A 20,003-nucleotide genomic window follows, 5' to 3' on the forward strand; every position below is an offset into this window, starting at 1 on the left:
AATGCTTCTGGAAAGAGTTTATCCAAAACTATTATTAAACATTTATTTTCATAAGAAAAAGTTTAACATTACATATGTTGAAAGAAGAGAAAACATGCAGATGTTGTTGAAAATTTTCAATAAATATTTAGTTTGGCCCTCGACTTAGTCCAAGTTTTAAATTTTGGCCCTCCGTGAATTTGAGTTTGACACCCCTGCTCTAGACCTAATTGTCACTCAAATATTTTGCTTGAGAAAAATTGTCACTGGCCCATTTCCTTTGGCATTCTGAAACCCTGCACATAACGAGTTAATGAAGTACGATTAAAACAGTGGTTTTCAAACTTTTTCTTTCCACTCACAGACCACCTAGAGCAATTCCTGCCTAACCACAGAGTACCTATAGCAATCCCTTCCTAATCACAGAGCACTTATGCCATAGTGGTCTGTGAGGAAAGAAAAAGGCTGCGAACCACTGAGCTGGATGAATTCAGTGGATTGAACAGCATCAGTGAAAGAAAAAGGGTCAACATTTGGAGTGGAAACTCCCCTTTCAACCCTCGACGAAGGGTTCTGGCCTGAAAAGTCGTCCTGATGTGCTCAACCCTCTGACTTCTTCAAGGCAGCACAGTTGGCATAGTGGTTAGTGGTGTAGGTGTTCGAATCCGGCACTGTCCGTAAGGAGTTCACACGTTCTCCCCATGTCCACGTGGGTTTCCTCCCTCTCTTCAAAATGTACTGCGGGGGGGGGGGGGGGGGGTTTGTAGGTTAATTGGATGGAATTAGGTGGCGCAGTTAGCTCAACGTTCTTGCAACACCAGTGACCGGAGTTCGAATCCGCTGCTGTCTCATTCTCCCATCTGTGTGGGTTTCCTCCCACCCTTCAGAATGTACTGGGGTGGGGGGGGGGGTGTTGTAGGTTAATTGGGCGGCACAGGCTCATTGGTTGAGAGGGCTTGCGATTTATTTTTAACCGGTTACTTGAATTCCAGATAACAGGGGTTTTATTTTACATGCAAGGTTTTTTTTCCACTCCACACATCTCCTTTTAACTCTCCCATCTTCCACTTATATGAATGTCCTCGGGTATTTGATCTTTTCACCCATCTACCCCTCTAATAATTTTATTTATCAGGTTTCCCCCTCAGCCTCCAATGCTCCAGAGAAAACATTCAAAGGTGGCACACTGAGGGCAACACTATGGCAACGCCACGTTAACCATGTTGTCACTAATAACACTAACCTCGCTTTCCTACTTTTTCCATCCATTTAGACATCACAAATCACACAAGTCCTGACACCTTTCACCACTCATCTTTTCCACCTCGCCACAGCTCGTGGCCACTGAGAGAAGCCACCCTGCACCCCCCACGGAGTAGAGGTCGCCCCTCAGCCAAGCCCCCGCTGGAAGAGCAGCTAAAACTCACCGAGCTGTTCGAGCATCTTGTCGCACTCGTCCAGGATGAAGTGCTTGATGTGTTTGAGGTTTAGGGACTTGTTGCGAGCCAGTGCCAGTATCCTGCCTGGAGTGCCCACCACAATGTGCGGGCAGTTCTTCTTCAGCAACTCCTCGTCCTTCTTGATGGAGAGCCCACCAAAAAACACAGCCACCTGCGGGGGGCCCAAGAGACGCCGGTGAGTCCCCGACCTCCTGCAGGAAGGACCACCTCAGCTTCTAATGGGAAGCAGCCCATACCCCATGGAGTCATGCCAATCACCAATCACCTCTAAAAAATTTCAATTACATATTGGCATGGTAGAAGCAGATTCCAGCAATTTAAACCCATGCAGCCTAATGACACCCAAATTAACCTACAACACCTGTATATTTTAGAGGGTGGGAGGAAACCGGAGGTATCAGCGGTACAGTTAGTGTAGCAGTTAGTGCAATGTTGTAACAGCATCAGCAATTGGGACCAGGGTTCAAATCCCGCGCAGACTGTAAAGAATTTGCACGTTCTCCCAGTGTTTGCATGGGTTTTCCCTGGGGCTCCAGTTTCCTCCCACCATTCAAAACCTACTGGGTGTTGTAGATTAATTGGGTGTGTGATGGAATAATTGGAGATGTTTTTGGGAGATAAAATGGTAAAATTAGAGAAGGTTACATACATACACACATACACTTTGAAACAAATCTTATTTAAAATACTGAAGAATTCATATTCAGTGACTTTACAGAAACTATGGAGAATGCTATGCACATTTCACAAGTAGGTGTTAATTGAAATGAGGTCATGAAATGAATGGACCATTCTCTTGGAAGAACAACCGGAGTCAGGTTGTCTGTTTGGACCTTTTTGCAAGCCTTTTGACCTCTCTGCAAAGTGCTCACTCAGAGGTCATTGAGATGTTTGTTTACCTAAAACAACAGATGGGAGCAGAAGAGTAACTCCTATCGTTTCCTGGAGAAGGTGGGGGGTTTGCAAGTGAGAGAGAGAAGGACATTTGGCTGGCAGTTGGAACCTCAGAGAGAGGGAAAGACTGAACAGTGTCAGCCAGGAGAAGCTTCTTGTTGGAACTGAGACAGAAGCTCCAGAGTAGAGATGGCTGGAATTGCTATGTCAGATGTTTCTCTTGGAATAAGTGGAACAGAAAGGAGGTGATCATCTGGAGAACCCTAATGGGGAAAGTTTCATCAGCAAGACATTGAGGTGACTAATGGTGGTACCTCAGTTGGGGAAATCTTGGAACAACACATCTCTCTCTGCAAACCTACACGAACCTTCCTGAGTGGTAACCATTTACCTTTTGAGCACCAGAGCCAGGTGAACTTTATACATGTTAAATTCTGTGCACAGTATAAGAATTGCCTGCAACCAGTGAACTTGGAAGAATGAGAAGTGAGATTGGACTGTGAACCAAAGAACTTTCTTAAATTTACACACACATTACATATACATGCGCTTAGAATTAGAAGGGGGTTGAGCTGATAAGTTGATAAGTTGATAGTGATAAGTTAAAGTTTGATTTTGATTTCATGTTTAAAGATAATTAAAAACAACTTTTGTTAAAGTAACCATTTGTCGTGATGAATATCTGTTGCTGCTGGATTGTGGGGTCCTTTGGGATCATAACAGGAGTAATTGGGCCCGTTACTGTGCTATGTCTACATTAAAAAATTTTTAATTGTTACATTTAAGTTTAAAATTTAGCATCTGAGAACACAGACAGAATGTACAAACTCCTTACAGACAGCGGTGGATTTGAACCCCGGTCGTTGGTGCCGAAACAGGACCGAATATCCACTACGTTCTCCATGCCGCTCATGTTTGGTTCAAGTTCAAATTTATTGTTAGGAGTACGTATGTGATATCCCAGACATTAAGTCCTTCAGGATTAGAGGGCGTCCACTCAAATGGTTGTGGAGGCCAGGTCACTGGGTGTATTTATGAGAGAGATTAACCAGGGCATCAAAGGTTATTGGTGGTGGGGGGGTGGGGGGGGAGGGGGGGAGTGGGGGGGAAGGCCAAGCAGTGGGGCCAAGTGGAGAAATGGGTCCAGCTTATGATTCAATGGTGGAGCACATTCAATGAGCTGAATGGCCTATTTCTGCCCCTATGTCTTATGGTATTATGACATCACATACAACCCCGAGATTCTTTTTTCTGGGAAGACGAATCCTATTTTATTCCTCACGCATTCTTTTAAGCTACAACAAATTTGATCACTCACCTGCACAGTAGGGGCAAATTTAGAGCAGCCAATTAACCCATCAACCCCAGGTCTGTAGCTGCTTCCCCGCCCCACCCTCACCATGCTCAGGGAGGCACATTGGCCCCACTGCTCGGTCCCATCTCCAGTGATATCAGGTTTGATCCCAACCTCAACTGCTGGATGGAGTTTGCACCTTCTCACTGTGGGTACCAATCCATGCAGCAAGTGCCCTAAGAATTAAGTGCCCCAAGTATATTAAATTTGTGCCCTTAACTCTTGCACAGGCACCAACTGAACTCCAATACACGAAACCACCGCACATGTGCCAACCAAAGACTCAAGATTGTGCACAGGAATCAAGATGGCCACACCCAGCCTAAGGATCCCAAGACACCAACTAACAGGGTAAGTACACATGTTTTGACTCTTATGTGCCCTGTATCCCTGTTATAGCTTGTCAAATACAATATTTTTTTTAAATAAAGTGGTATATGCCGATGGTTGCAAGTCAGGAGTACCTGAATAACAAACATTTGCATGTCTAATTTCACAGTTGAGGGGACAAATCGAGCTCAGCTCATTGAATGGTGTAAACGACACAACAACCTTGTGCTCAATGTCAGCAAAACCAAAGAGATCATTGTGGGCTTCAGGGGGAAGTCAGGGGAACACGACCCAGCCCTCATCGAAGGCTAAGCAGTGGAGAGGGTCAAGAACTTCAAATTCCTGGGTGTCAACATCTCTGAGGATCTGTCCTGGAGCCTCCACGTCGATGCAATCACGAAGAAGGCTCGCCAGTGGCTATACGTTGTGAGGTGTCTAAGGTGATTCGATACGTCACCGAAGACCCTTGTAAACTTCTACAGGTGCACCGTGGAGAGCATTCTGGCCGGTTGCATCACTTCCTGGTATAGAGGCACAAACTCTCAGGACAAGATAAGCTCGAGAGGGTTGTTAACCAGCACCAGACTTCACTCCATCGAGGACATCTACATAAGGCAGTGTCTTAAAAAAGCAGCCTCTATCTGCAAAGACCCCCACCACCCAGGTCATGCCCTCTTCACTCTGCTACCATCGGGGGAAAAGTCCAGGAGCCTATAGACGAGCACTCAATTGCACAAGGTCAGCTTCTTCCCCTCCGCCATCAGATTCCTGAACAATCAATGAACCAAAGACACGGCCTGACTTTTTGTGCAGTTATTGATAATATTATTTTATTTTTATAGAAATATTGTAAGATGTTTATAATATGAATGTTTGCACTCTGATACTGCCACAAAACACCAAATTTCATGACTTGATCACAACAATAAATCCTGATTCTGACAAATCCTGGTTTTACGTTCCCGGGACATGTTTGTAAGCTTGCACGCCATCCAGGTTAGGAAAAAAACCTCCCTGACTTCGGAATCCAGTTTCTAGAATAAGAAATAATCTGCGGAGGAGGTGATGGAGCTGGGGGACATGGCGTAGGATGGCGTATGAAGGGGAATAAATAGCACGTGACTCATCCCTTACCTTCACGTTTGGCATGTACTTTGAGAACCGCTCGTATTCTTTGCTGATTTGGAAAGCCAGTTCTCGAGTGTGACACATCACCAGGACAGAAATCTAACCAGAGACAATAAGGAAATCAACTTCAGAAAGATGCAGCCACGCAGCGACATCCTATACAGGACAGGGTGGGTGTAACTCCAAGAAGTGGCTGGGCTAACGAGACAGGGCTGCAGGGAACAAAGAATGACTTAGGGGTCTACCCGACTGTGAGAGGCATAGATAAGGTGGACAACCTGCGCCTTCTTCCTCAGGATAGGGGTAGTATACACACCATAGGACATCTGTACAAAGTGAAAGGAGGAAAGTTTAGGGGAGATACAGGGGGGGTCATTTCTTTTTTTTTAAATACAGAGCTGTGGATGCCAGGAATGCATTGCCAGGGGTCCTGGTGAAGTCTGGAATAATGAGGGCAATTAAGAGATTTTTTACACAAGCACACAGATGTAATAAAAATAGAGGGTTATGTGGTACGGAGTGTTTTGGATTTTTTTGCAGGTAAATATAGGTCGGCACAACACTGTGGGCTGAAGGGCCTGTACTGTGCTGTGGTGATTTGGGTGGTAGGGTCCATGTTCTACTCTCATGGAACGGCTCGGGTGAGATCATAACTAAGGCATGAAAGTTTTCAACAATAGCAAACTCGAGACAGAGCAGTCTTTATAAATCTTAATTATCATTGTTTCTGTAATCACATATTCAAAGATGCTTCCTTCTGGTAATCTCAGTCTGTTTCCCAATTTATCTTTTAAATAAGCAATCAATTGATTAGCTGATTTTACATCAGTAGTAATTTTGGTATTTAGTAATTTGTGTTTTTCCTTTCTAAGTGGATCTTCTTCCATATGTTGAGTAAATGATGCAGTATGTGAGCTTTTATATTGCACCAGCTTTTCATCCCACTTATAAAGTATATGTTCCGGTACCTTCTCCCCTTTTTTATCTAGTTCTATCTTAGTCCTGTCTGGTTTTTCCCCTGTCTGGTAAAAATCTGATAAATACCTTAATTGTGCGGTTCTATAATAATTTTTAAAGTTTGATAACTGCAAACCACCTTGGTTGTACCTCTCTGTTAATTTATCTAACGCCAACCTCGGTTTCCCCCCTTTCCACAAGAATTTCCTTATTATTCTCTTTAGTTCATTAAAGAATTTCTCTGTTAAGGGAATTGGTAACGATTAAATAAGGATTGTATCCTTGGGAAGACATTCATTTTAATGCAATTTACCCTCCCTATCAACTTTAGCAGCAATTCTTTCCAATGTTCTAAGTCTTCCTGCAATTTCTTTATTAGTGGCTGATAATTTAATTTGTACAGGTGGCTTAAGTTATTATCTAACCTAATACCTAGGTATCGGATTGCTTGTGTTTGCCATTTAAATGGTGATTCTTTTTTAAATTCTGTATAATCCGCGTTACTCATTGGCATCACTTCACTTTTATTTGCGTTGATCTTGTACCTCGATATTTCTCCATACTCCTTCAATTTCTTATGTAATTCTTTTATTGATATTTCTGGTTCTGTTAGGTATACTATGATGTCGTCTGCAAATAAACGGATTTTATACTCCTCCTTATTTTTATCCCTTTTATTTTATTTTCTGTTCATATCAGTTCTGCCAATGGTTCTATTGCTAAAGCGAAGTGAGGGGATAATGGACATCCCTGTCTAGTTGATCTACTTAATTTAAATTGATTCGATACATATCCATTTACTGTTATCTTCGCCAATGGTCCATTATATAATGCTTTAATCCAATTAATATATTTTTCTGGTAGATTGAACCTCTGTAATACTTTGAATAAATAATTCCATTCTACGCTGTCAAAGGTTTTTTTCTGCGTCTAAAGCAACAGCCACTATTGGCTTCTTATTTCCTTGAACTGCACGAATTACATTAATAAATTTACAGACATTATCTGCTGTTCGTCTTTTCTTAATAAATCCAGTTTGATCTTGCTTTACTATTTTTGGTACACAATCGGCCAATCTGTTTGCTAATAATTTTGCTATTATCTTATAATCTGAATTAAGTAGAGATATTGGTCTATATGATGCTGGTGTTAGTGGATCCTTCATCGTCTTTAGTATTACTGTAATTATTGCTGTCTTACATGAATCTGGCAAGTTTTGAGTTTCTTCTCTCTGGTTCATTACTTCCAGGAGAGGAGGAATTAATAACTCTTTAAATGTTTTATAGAATTCTATTGGGAATCCATCCTCTTCAGGTGTTTTATTGTTTGGCAGCTTTTTTAATATATCTTGTACTTCCCCTATTTCAAATGCTTTTATCAGTTTGTTTTGTTCCTCTTGGGCAGTTCAATTTTAGCTAAAAACTATTTTATTTTATTATCTTTCCCCTCGTCCTCAGTTTGGTATAATTGTTCATAAATTTCCTTAAAGTTTTCATTAATCTCTACTGGGTTATAGGCATTTATTTGTCCTTTTTCCTTGATGCCAATACAGTTCTTTTAATTTGTTCTGTTTTAAGTTGCCAGGCTAATATTTTATGTGTTTTTTCTCCCAGTTCGTAATACTTTTGCTTTTTCTTTTTCTCCTCCTTGTACATTTGTAATGTTTCGTATTTTATTTTTTTATCCGCCAATTCTCTCCTTTTCGTTATATCATCCCTTTTTACTAGTTCCTTTTCTGTACTTACTATCTCCCTTTCCAACTGTCTATTTCTCGATTGTAGTCCTTTTTCATCTTAGTTAGATAACTTATTATCTACCCTCAAATGAAGGCTTTCATTGTGTCCCATAATATAAATTTGTCTTTCACTGATTCCGTATTTATTTCAAAATAAACTCTCTAAATTCCTGCCTTTTAAGTAGCATGGAGTTTAACCTCCATCTATATGTTCTTTTTTTATTTTTCACACCATAAATCACATTAGCCATGATATACACTATTTCTTTTTCACACATATACAGTGACTTTTTCTCCCCCCCCCCCCCTTTCCTCCCAAACCACCCCCCCACCCCCCCCCCTCTCATCCATTTTAGGTATACAATCTAGGTTGCATTAAGCCAGTCAGACAATGTTGTCATTCAACAAAATTACACCAGAAATTCTACTGAGTCCATTCTTTTCTTTCCTTCTCCTTCCATCAACTTAGGTAATGTTTGTCCCCGGTAGGTTTTCGCTATTGTATTTAATGTAAGGCTCCTATACTTGTTTGAATATTTCAATATTATTTCTTAACCTATATGTTGTTTTTTCTAATGGAATACATTTATTCATTTAAATTTAGTAGTTTCTTCCTTTTAATTTGGTTATGTATTCCATTAATATTTAAAGACATATAGTTCAGCGTAGCCCTTTTATATTTTGTTTATCTTCTCTTTCCGTTTTTCCATCATTACCTTTCCTCCTTTTCCATTTCTGTTTTCTTATTTTCAACTCTTTATAAGACAACATTCCTACAACATCCAACATTTTCCTTATTCTCCTATTTCTATCTTATTTATCCCCAATCTCCCCTTCACCTCCTGAGTTGTCCTTTATCCCTTGTCGGACAACCACATCTCCCCTCTCCATTTGGATTTGCGAATCCACTCGCAAGCGTCAACTGATTTTGCAGTGACCGCTATTTCCCCCCACCCCGCCTCCCCCAGAAAAGATTTCACTTTTCATATGTCACAAAGGTCACTCTTTTAATTCCCTCCTTATTCTCTCTATTCCATTACCTTCCCTTATTAATTCTTGTCTATACTATCTATATTTTCCTCTAAGTACAGATACATTCATGTATGCTCATTGTCTCTATTCACTCTTATACCTCTTTACCCGCATACATATCAATTGTGATCATTTTTACTCTCATTACCCGTCTTCATCCCTCAGTCTATTTTTGTCTTTACCCACATACATATCAATCGTGATCATTTTTACTCTCATTACCCGTCTTCCTCCCTCAGTCTATTTTTGTAATTGTTCTGCAAATTTTCGTGCTTCTTCTGGATCCGAGAATAGTCTGTTTTGTTGTCCTGGAATAAATATTTTCAATACCGCTGGATGCTTTAGTATAAATTTATACCCTTTATTCCATAAAATCGCCTTTGCTGTATTGAACTCTTTTCTCTTCTTTAGGAGTTCAAAACTTATATCTGGATAAATGAAGATTTTTTGCCCTTTATACTCCAGTGGTTTGTTGCCCTCTCTTACTTTTTCCATTGTCTTCTCCAGTACCTTTTCTCTTGTAGTATATCTTAGGAATTTTACTACAATAGATCTTGGTTTTTGTTGTGGTTGTGGTTTAGAGGCCAATACTCTATGTGCCCTTTCTATTTCCATTTCTTGCTGTAGTTCTGGACATCCTAGGGTCTTAGGGATCCACTCTTTTATAAACTCCCTCATATTCTTGCCTTCATCTTCCTTAAGGCCCACTATCTTTATGTTATTTCTTCTGTTATGGTTTTCCATTGTATCTATTTTTTGAGCTAGTAGTTCTTGTGTCTCTTTAGTTTTTTTATTAGATTTCTCCAATTTCTTTTTTAAGTCTTCTACCTCCATTTCTGCTGCTACTGCCCGCTCTTCCATCTTGTCCATTTTCTTTCCCATTTCTGTTAAGGTCATTTCCATTTTATTTATTTTCTCTTCTGTGTTGTTTATTCTTTTTCTTAAATCCTTAAATTCCTGTGTTTGCCATTCTTTAAATGACTCCATGTATCCTTTAATAAGAGCAAGTATATCCTTTACCTTGCCTTTCTTTTCTTCTTCTATTTCCCTGTACTCTTCCTCTTCCTCTTCTTCTTCCTCTTGGTTGGCCATCTGTTGTTTCTTTGGTGCCCTTTCCTCCTCTTCTTTCTTGTTTCTATTGTCTTCTGTGGTCTCTTCTTGCTGCAGGTGTTCTGCAGCTGTCGTTGCCGGCTGTGGAGATCGACTCCCCAGCTGGTCCCCCCTCCCGTCGGTGTGTTTTTCTTCATTCGCATCGCGCATGCGCGAAGTATCGCGCATGCACGGTTGCGCACTTTTTCTCAGCTCTGCGAGCCATTTTTGTAGTCCATTATTTACCGACCTGAGGGAGCGGGTTTCTCTCTCCGCAGCGGGCCTCTTCGGACAGGTAAGGCCTTCACCTTTTTCCTCCTTTGTCTTCTCTTCCTCTCTTCTTACCGTTGCTTTCGATTTTTCTTTTTTTGTCGCCATCTTCTTTCCACCTTTATACTCACTTTTCTGTAACTTTTATTTCTGTGCCTTTGTGTTTTCTTTTGTTTTTCCCGACTTTTCTGGAGAGGGCTGGAGTTCACCGTCCGGCCACTACTCCATCACGTGACTCCTCCCCATCTATATGTTCTTGGTGGGATGTCCTCCAGTTCTATTGCTAATAACAGGGGTGAATGATCAGATAGTAATCTAGCTTAATATTCATTTTCCTAACTCTCCCTTGAACATGGGCTGAGAACAAAAACATATCAATCCTTGATTATGTTTTATGCCCACTTGAATAATATGAATATTCCTCCTCTTTTGGGTGCTGCCTCCTCCATATATCCATAAGTTTCATTTCCTGCATTGATTTAACCATAAATTTGCCCACTTTATTCTTTTTGCTAGTCTTTTGTCCAGTTTTATCCAACATTGGATCCAAATTAAGGTTAAAATCCCCTCCTATCAATATATTCCCCTGCGTATCTATAATCTTCAAAAAAATATCTTGCATAAACTTTTGATCCTCTTCATTAGGTGCATATAAATTGAGCAAATTCCAAAATTCTGAATATATCTGACACTTTATCATTATATACCTCTCTGCTGGATCTATTATTTCCTCCTCTATTTTGATTGGTACATTTTTATTAATCAATATAGCTACACCTCCAGCTTTTGAATTATATGATGCTGCCGCTATGTATCCTACCCAGTCTCTCTTTAATTTGTTATGCTCCACTTCAGTTAGATGCATTTCCTGCACAAATGCTATATCTATTTTTTTTCTTTTTTCAGTAAATTTAATATCCTCTTCCTTTTAATTTGGTTATGTATTCCATTAATGTTTATAGTCATATAGTTCAAAGTGGCCATCTCATATCCTGTTTACACCTCATTTCCACTTCCACACCACCACCATCCCCCTTTTTCCCATTTTCATCTGTTTTCCCTTTTTAAACTCAATGTATGATAACACATTTAAAACATAAAATACTCCAACAACTCCCACATCCAATATTCCCTTAACCCCAAATATCCCCCCCCCCCTTCTCTGAGTTGCCCCTTATCCCTTGCCGGGCAACCACAACTCCCCTCTCCATTTGGATTGCGAACCTACTCGCAAGCGTGAACTGATTTCTCAGTGACGGTTATTCTCTCCCCCCCCAAGAAAACACTTTTTTTTTTTTACACATAACAATGTTCTCCCTTTTTTTCCCCCTTACTTCCTTCCTTCCCTTTTCTTTCCCTTCTTTAGTTCTTTACATATACATTCTTTTTACATCTTTATATATATTTTATCACTGTTCTTCATTCTTGTTACATCTCTTCATCTCTCCTTCTGTCCTGCAAGCGTTCTGCAAATTCTTGTGCTTCCTCCAGATCTGAAAACAATCTGTTTTGCTCTCCGGGGATAAATATTTTAAGCACAGCTGGATGTTTTAACATAAACTTATAACCTTTTTTCCATAGGATCGATTTTGCTGAAGTAAACTCCTACTCCTTCCTCTTCTTAAAGAGTTCAAAACTTATGTCAGGGTAAAAAAAAATTTTTTGACCCTTGTATTCCAATGGTTTATTGTCTTCTCTAATTTTATTCCTTGTCCGCTCCAGCATACTTTCTCTTGTCATATATCTCAAAAATTTTAATAAAATGGATCTTGGTTTTTGATGTGTTTATGGTTTTAGGGCTAGTGTTCTTTGTGCCCTTTCCATTTCTTCCTGCATTTCTGTCGTTCCCAGGACCTTCGGAATCCATTCTTTTATAAATTCCTTCATATCTGTGCCTTTTTCATCTTCCTTCTGGCCCACTATTTTTATGTTGTTTCGCCCACTATAATTTTCCAACATATCAATTTTCTGAGCTAACAACTCTTGTGTCTCTTTAATTTTTATCACTTTCTTACAATTTTCCTCTTAAGTCGTTCATTTCCATTTCTACAGCCGTTTCTCGTTCTTCCACATTTTCTACTCTTTTCACTATTTCTGTCATGACCAGCTCTAATCTTTGCATTTTATCTTCTGTTCTTTTCATTTTTCTTTTAATTGCACTATATTCTAATGACAACCATTCTTTTAATGCTCTCATTTGGTCTTCAAAAAAAAACTTTATATTCTGTCAATCTGTTTTACCTTCTCTCTGTGAAGATCTTGTTCATCTTCTTCCTCTTCTTGTGTCTGTACCTATGTTTGTGTCTTCTTTTTCTCTTCTTTGTATCTGTGTCTCTTCTGATTTTCCTGATGAGTTGCTTGTCTCACTTTGTTGGGCCTCTTCTTGCTTGGCCTCTTGCTGTTGGTCCTCTCCTTCTGAGCTGCTCATCTGTTGAGCCTCCTGCTGCTGCTCTTTTTTCCTTTCACCCCGTCAACTTTCTTTCTCACCTGGTACTTCACTCCCTCTCCTGCCGCCTTCCTCATCTTCCAGCTGAGAGCCCTAGTGTCGGGCGTCGCGCCGTGGTTGTCCGCTCCTCGGCTGAGCCCCCTTCCTGTCAGTATTTTCTTTCTCCTTAGATTGCGCACTTTTGTTTGGCTCAGAGAGCCATTTTTGCAGTCCAGTGGTCAGGGGGTCGCGGGCCCATCACCAACCTCGGAGACCTGGCACTCTTCTCCACCACGGCTTCCTATTCTTTCTTGCAGGTAAGCCCTTCTCCTTTCTTTTCCGGTGTCTTTTCTTATTTTTTTCCTGTTGTTTTTACTTTTTCCTTCTTAGGTGCCATTTTCTTTCTCTTCTCTACAACTTTATCTTTTACCAAAGTTTGTCTTTTCTTGTTTTTTTCTTCTTTTCTGGAGAGGGCTGGTTTTACCCAACCGGCCACTACTCCATCACGTGACTCCTCCCCGATACAGAGCAGTCTTAATGTCTGGTGAAATTCAAGCCATGGTAATCTCTAATCTATGGTAAAGCACCAATACATGCCTCACCGTATGGATTGCAGGACTGATAAAGTTTCAAGGAAGTGCCATCACTCACAACTCAGAGTTGTATTTTATGAGATCGTTAACACTCACGGGTTATAAACTAAAAGGGAGAAATAAATATAGCTCTCAGATCCTGGTGTTGTGGGGGAAGAGGGGATTACAGAAACATTTCAAGTTTAGGAAGAGATATGCCACTGCTTTCCCATTCACTCTTCCTGATAATATAAGAGCCATTCATCCCATTTTGCATCCAACCTTTAAATTAAAAAAAAATTTTTAGTATGTGAATACTTGTCCTGCAAATGTACGTGCGTTACATCTGAGTGTGTCTGTGTGACTTTGCACCAAGGACCGGAGAATGCTGTTTCGTCAGGTTGTACTTGTGCAATCAATAAACTTGACTAATGTCTCCCCTCATCTTGCTGGCCTCCAGAGAAAACAATCCCAGCCCTTCCTGCCTCTCCTTGAAACTCAAGCCAGCCAATCCTAGGAAAGATTCCAGAACTGGAGGGCATTGGTTTAATGCAAGAGGAGAGAAAATGAAGAGGGATTTAAGGGGCAACCTTTCAGAATCATAGAACCTTCGGCCTTTTCTGCCTGGTCCCACTGACCGATATCTGGACCGTATCCCTCCATACCCTTCCCATTCACGTTCCTGTCCAAATCTTTCTTAAATGTCAAATTTGCACCTACATTTACCAATTCATCTGGCATCTTGTTCCACTCTCGCACTAATCTCTGCATTAAGTTCCACCTAATGTCCCCTTTAAATACTCTCCCCTTTCTCCCTTAACCCCAGTCTTCTAGTTATTTTAGAAAAAATTTTTTAGACATATATCATGGTAACAGGCCATTTCAACCCACATGTCCATGCCAGCCAACTTACACCCAATTAACCTACAATCTTCAGTACGTTTTAAATGGTGGGAGGGAACTGGAGACCCCGGAGAAAACCCACGCAGCCACGGAGAAAACGTAGAAACTCCTTATAGGTAGTGTGGGATTCGAACGCTGGTCCCAATAGCTGGCGCTGTGGCGGCATTCCGCTAACCACTACGCTAACCGTGGCGCCCAATCTCTCCTAACCTCAGTGGAAAAAGTCTGCTTGCCTTTTCTCTATCTATACCCCATCGTAATTTTGCATTTTTAAAAATAAACGTAGAGGGTGGCCTGTATCTGGAACGAGCTGCCAGAGGAGGCTGTAGAAGTGGGTTCCATTGCAACATTCAAACATGTATATGGACAAAAGGGTTTTGGAATGATGCAGACCAAATGGAACAAGCCCAGAATACCAATTTGGACAGGTTGGGCCAAAGGACCTGTTCAGCACTGTGCGACCATGACACTCCTCTGACTCCCCCTCGCCACTGCCCCCCCCCCCCCACCCCCTGCACATGTGGGACATCCCCGTTGCAATACTTTGTACATTGACGTCATCCTAAGTGCAGGAGAAACTCAGCACGTTACACAGCATTCCTTGTATAGCATGGCTGTGTAAGCAACATTCCAGGCCTGAACCATTCGTCAAGGTATGAGCAAAAACTAAGCAGGTGCCTGAATAAAATGGTGGGGAGAGGGGCATAGAGAGGAGCTCAGGCCAGCAGGCAAGAGGTCAGGTGGACATCGGTGGGAGGGCAGAAGAGGAAAAAGGCTGGGAAGTGATAGCTCTTTGAATGGACAGGAAAGGGGCCTGGGAGCTGGTTAAAGGAGACAGCGAGAGAAACTGGAGAAGTCAATGCTAACTTTAGTTACATATACTTGCTACACAAGGGACGCTGCATGATCTGCTGAGTTTCACCAACACTCAACTACAATAACAGTGTCTGCAGACTCTCTGGTTAAACTCACTTGTCCCGTGACGGGTTCGAGCTGTTGTAGAGTGGCCAAGACGAACACGGCTGTTTTCCCCATGCCGGACTTGGCCTGACACAACACGTCCATGCCCAGAATTGCCTGAGGAATACACTCATGTTGCACTGCAAGGGAGACAAGCGACACAAATAGAGTTGAGGTTGGGGGGGGAGAAGCCAAATGAAAAGAAACTTAACAGCAGAGAGGCCCCCCCTCCCCCTCTGGAACCCAGAACATCTGCTCAGGCTTGAAAAATCACAAGAGGAAGACTGGTTCTACATCATTTTGTAAGGTTAACTTACAGCAGCTCAACACATTGCGCAGCAGGCCAAACAGCATCCAGTGGGAGGAGAAGAACAGGTGGCGTTTCAAGCTTGCACCGTCCAGCAACCGCAACAACGGTGGAGTTGGGCAACCGCAGGAGGGGCAGCAGTTGTTGGGAGAACGAGAGGTGCTGAGGTCGGGACTGCCAGGGAGAGCGCAAATGCCGTCAGAGCGGTCACGGAAGCCGCGTTCCCCTCACCGGGGTTTATGACTGACAGCATGGAGCGACAGGGCCGGATTCCCACCCTCCTGAGAAGTGAACCAGTGTTAAGACATGAGGAGCCCTGTATGACCGCTGTCACCATATAACCTTGTCACTCTGGTTTTCAAAACCGCACTTTCTGTGAATTTTTTAAAACCCAGAATGGTGGCAAGAGGGTTGACTTTTTAAAATGATGCCAAAACAAGCTTTTCACAGTAAGGGCACCAGCGACCAGAATTCAAATCCGGCGCTGTCTATGAGGAGTTTGTACATTCTCCCTGTGTCTGCGTGGGCTTTCCCCAGTGGGGCTTCGGTTTCCTCCCAACGCTCAAAATGTACAGGGGTTGGAAGCCAATTGGGCAGCACAGGGCAGAAAGGCCTGTGCTGTATATTTAAATTAAATTATCGATGCTGCACAATTACTTAGCAAAAGGAGGTGTCAGACGCTCCTTCCGTCCGACAGCCGACAGGTCACCCTTGGGCAAGGTGTGGTACCTGTTTAGCCTCCCAATGAGGGTCACGTGGATTGCAGATGGTGGATGGTTTTTACAGGCAGATTCTACAAATCGGAATTTATGGTTTTAAAACTAAAAACGCTGGGCAGATGAATCTGCTGATCAGTGGGCCAGGATAACTCATCCAGCACAGACACTGTAACTGAAGAAGACAACGGGGAAACCACATCAGTACTTTTTCCCCTTGTGTAAACATGAACTCAACATCAACTACGGTCTCAGCTCAAAGACAGAGCCTTCACTGAAAGAGAACAGGGGAGGCAGCAACTACAATTCGAAGGGTCAGAGATCATGATGGATGGAGAGAAGTGATTGCCCGTACCGAACGGCAAACCACCTGAATGATAAAATCAAACTTAAATTAACAAGTTTCAATCAGTGCAAGAAACACTGAAACCAGATTCTTGACCTTCTGGAGGTCAAAATGGTCAACAAGCAACCCTATTACAAATTGTGAGGTTTTTTTTAAAATCAGCAGGAAAACCTTTCCATTACCCTTGCTTGAAAATGAATCACAACAACTAAAGCCCCAAAGAGGTTTTTATTTCACAATCTTGAAGGGAGCTTTACTTTTTAAAATTAGTATAATCTGCATTTCAGTTTGTCAAAATAGAAATTTATCCTGGTCTTTCTGCCCCGTGTTGCTACTTTGAAAAAAATGCATAAATATGTATCCTTCAAAATGGTAAAGAAACCCATTATCGAGACTGTTAAATTGGGACCAGGTTCTCTGTGTGCAGCGAGTGCACGTCAGAAAAATAACCCTCACACCAACCCAAGGGCAGTGGGTAATTGGTGAAGCCACCACAGCTCTTGTTCAGGTTCTCCCACCACCCCCCCCCCCCCCGCAGCCATTTCCCTCTTGCCCGCGGCAGCCGAAGGCGCCTCAGCTTTGGGTACCTTCAGAGGGGTGCTCGAAGCCGCAGTCGACAATCGCGCGCAGCAGTTCTGGTTTCAGCAGGAAGTCACGGAAGCCAGAGCTGTGGATGGACACATAGGAACCCTTCACGTCTTTCTTGAGGGGCGCATCAGAGGCGTCACCTGCCACCTGGTTCTCCACTTCATCATCCTCGTAGTCCAGGAGCTCATTGTCCACGTCATTCTCTGCCATTTTGTGCAGTGAAGGTCAGTGGAGTTTCACTGCAATTTGGAGAATAAAACTGCTTTGTAACTCCCGCAGTTATACAGGAAAGATTGCAGATGCTGCTGGGATTTCCCTTTCTCACACCAGATGCAGTGGACAACCCCAGCAGGTTCATAAATGCTGCTTCACTTGGAAGGACTACTTTGGGGGCCCCAAATGGTGGTGAGGGAGGAGGTGTGGGTGCAAGCGGGCCATTTCTTTACATGGCTTCCTCTACACCGGAGAGACTGGACGCAGACTGGGAGGACACTTTGTTGAGCACCTTCCCTCTCTCCAGTTCAGTAACAGAGACCTCCCACTTCAATTCCACCCCATTCCCACATGTTCTTGCCTTGTTTTGTGGCCTCAAGCACTGCCAAACTGGCAAGTTGGAGGAACAGCAACTAATATTCTTTCTGGACATTCTACAGCCAGAAGGCATCATCAATGACTTCACCCGTTTCTGTTAACTCCCTCCCCTGAGTTTCTCTTTGTCCCTATTCCTGTTTCCTTTACTCCAACTCCCCACCATTTGAAGAGATACCCCCCCCAGCCCTATTACTTGTCAGCTGTTTTCCCTGTACAACCCTCCCACCCATATCCACCAAATGCACTTCGAAAACTAAGGACACCCATAAATTGGAGGGACAACACCTCCCCATCCTTTCACCCTCCCCTCCTCTTGCCCCCCTCCCCGTCTTCTCGCTCCCCTCCCCCCGCTCCCCGTCCTCTCGCCCCCTCCCCCGTCCTCTCGCCCCCCCGTCCTCTCGCCCCCTCCCCATTCTCTCACACCCTCCTCTCGCTCCCCTCCCCCTCCTCTCGTCCCCTCCCCCGTTCTCTCACCCCCTCCTCCTCCCCTCCCCCGACCTCTCTCCCCCTCCCCCGTCCTCTTCGCCACCCTCCCCCGTCCTCTTCGCCCCCCTCCCCCGTCCTCTCGCGCCCCCTCCCCGTCCTCTCGCGCCCCCTCCCCCGTCCTCTCGCGCCCCCTCCCCCGTCCTCTCGCGCTCCCCTCCCCCCGTCCTCTCGCGCTCCCCTCCCCCGTCCTCTCCCTCCCCTCCCCCGTCCTCTCCCTCCCCCGTCCTCTCCCTCCCCTCCCCCGTCCTCTCCCTCCCCTCCCCCGTCCTCTCCCTCCCCCCGTCCTCTCGCTCCCCTCCCCCCGTCCTCTCGCTCCCCTCCCCCCGTCCTCTCGCTCCCCTCCCTCCCCCATTCTCTCACACCCTCCTCCCCCTGCTCCCCTTCCCCTCCTCTCGCTCCCCTCCCCCTTCTCTCGTCCCCTCCCCGTTCTCTCACCCCCTCCTCCTCTCCCTCCCCCCTGTCCTCTCGCCCCCCCTGTCCTCTCGCCCCCCCCCGTCCTCTCGCCCCCCACGTCCTCTCGCGTCCCCTCCCCCGTCCTCTCGCGCCCCCTCCCCCACGTCCTCTCGCGCCCCCTCCCTCCCCCGTCCTCTCACACCCTCCCCCATTCTCTCACACCCTCCTCACCCTGCTCCCCTCCCCCTCCTCCCCTTCTCTCGTCCCCTCCCCCGTTCTCTCACCCCCTCCTCCTCCCCTCCCCCCCGACCTCTCGCCCCCCTCCCTCTCCCCCTGTCCTCTCGCCCCCCTCCCCCCGTCCTCTCGCCCCCCTCCCCCCCGTCCTCTCGCCCCCCTCCCCCCGTCCTCTCGCCCCCCTCCCCCCGTCCTCTCGCGCCCCCTCCCCCGTCCTCTCGCGCTCCCCTCCCCCCGTCCTCTCGCTCCCCTCTCCCCGTCCTCTCGCTCCCCTCCCCCCGTCCTCTCGCTCCCCTCCCCCCGTCCTCTCCCTCCCCTCCCCCCGTCCTCTCGCTCCCCTCCCCCCGTCCTCTCGCTCCCCTCCCCTCCCGTCCTCTCGCTCCCCTCCCCTCCCCTCCCGTCCTCTCGCTCCCCTCCCCTCCCGTCCTCTCGCTCCCCTCCCCCCCACGTCCTCTCGCTCCCCTCCCCCCCCCGCCCCAGCTCACGTTACTCCAACACGACCCGCACTGCCCCCACCCCGGGCACCTTTCCGTTCGCCTCCAGCCGGACCTGAAACCCCCTCGGCCCGAAACCCAAGGCCTCCTCACACCGCGCAGGCGTTCTCCCGCGAGTGCCGTCAGTGCACTGCGCATGCGTCTCCCTGGAGCTCCAATCCCCAGGGCATGCAGAGGGATATGGTCCCAGATGGGAGAGAAGCTTCTCTCTGTTCAATGTAAAACCAAGCACCCCCAGTGTCATTTTCACACTCATTTAAGGACTCTTACTTGTACATTTTATTGATCCTTTGTATTAAAGTCAGATTGTTTACATTCATTATCTGTTTACAGTTCTTTATTTGTGTATATTTATACGCTGTGCACATTTTTTTTTCCCCTACCACTTTGTGGTAATTCTGCTTCACCCACAGAAATAAAATCTCAGGGTGGGATGTGAAGTCACGTATGCACTCTGACAATAAATCTGATATCCTGCCTGGGTGCTCTCCAAAGCTGCTTTCAGGTGCTCGGATGCAGATAACGCGCCGGCAGACGCGGCTGGGGAGAGTGCATCTGGGACGTTCAGGTGGCTGCAGAGAAAGACGCCTTTCTGTCACCCAGACGCGCCGGCTGAAGGAGAGCTGCGTCTGGGCAAACGCCGGCTCCTGCAGACTGTGGCCGTAATCCCGCTGCTGCTTTCAGGTGCAACGGGGGATTCTTGGAGCCAGAGATTATACCTACAAGGGCAGGGTGAGGTAAGTGCTCCTCCTGGCCAGGT

General features: G+C 44.9%; 1 protein-coding gene across 7 annotated transcripts in view; it reads right to left on the reverse strand.

The window, feature by feature from the left end:
- The window catches only part of ddx39b (DEAD (Asp-Glu-Ala-Asp) box polypeptide 39B), a 67,452-nt gene extending 48,090 nt beyond the window's left edge, over positions 1-19,362 (reverse strand). For 3 of the 7 annotated variants that reach the window (XR_011351900.1, XR_011351899.1, XM_069919450.1), the window contains exons 1-5: positions 19,275-19,362; positions 17,045-17,284; positions 15,101-15,228; positions 5,152-5,244; positions 1,407-1,590 (exon numbers count right to left, since the gene is read on the reverse strand). Coding sequence is in view for 5 of the 7 variants with exons in the window: in XM_069919450.1 (XP_069775551.1) it covers positions 1,407-1,590; positions 5,152-5,244; positions 15,101-15,228; positions 17,045-17,255 (616 nt within the window). In the remaining 2 variants the exon portion in view is untranslated. The other 4 variants (XM_069919453.1, XM_069919452.1, XM_069919451.1 and 1 more) reach the window with 4 other exon arrangements.
- Between the last annotated feature and the right edge of the window lie 641 nt (positions 19,363-20,003).

The sequence above is a fragment of the Narcine bancroftii genome, chromosome 2 (assembly GCF_036971445.1).
Source record: "Narcine bancroftii isolate sNarBan1 chromosome 2, sNarBan1.hap1, whole genome shotgun sequence".
NCBI classification, from domain to species: Eukaryota; Metazoa; Chordata; class Chondrichthyes; order Torpediniformes; family Narcinidae; genus Narcine; species Narcine bancroftii.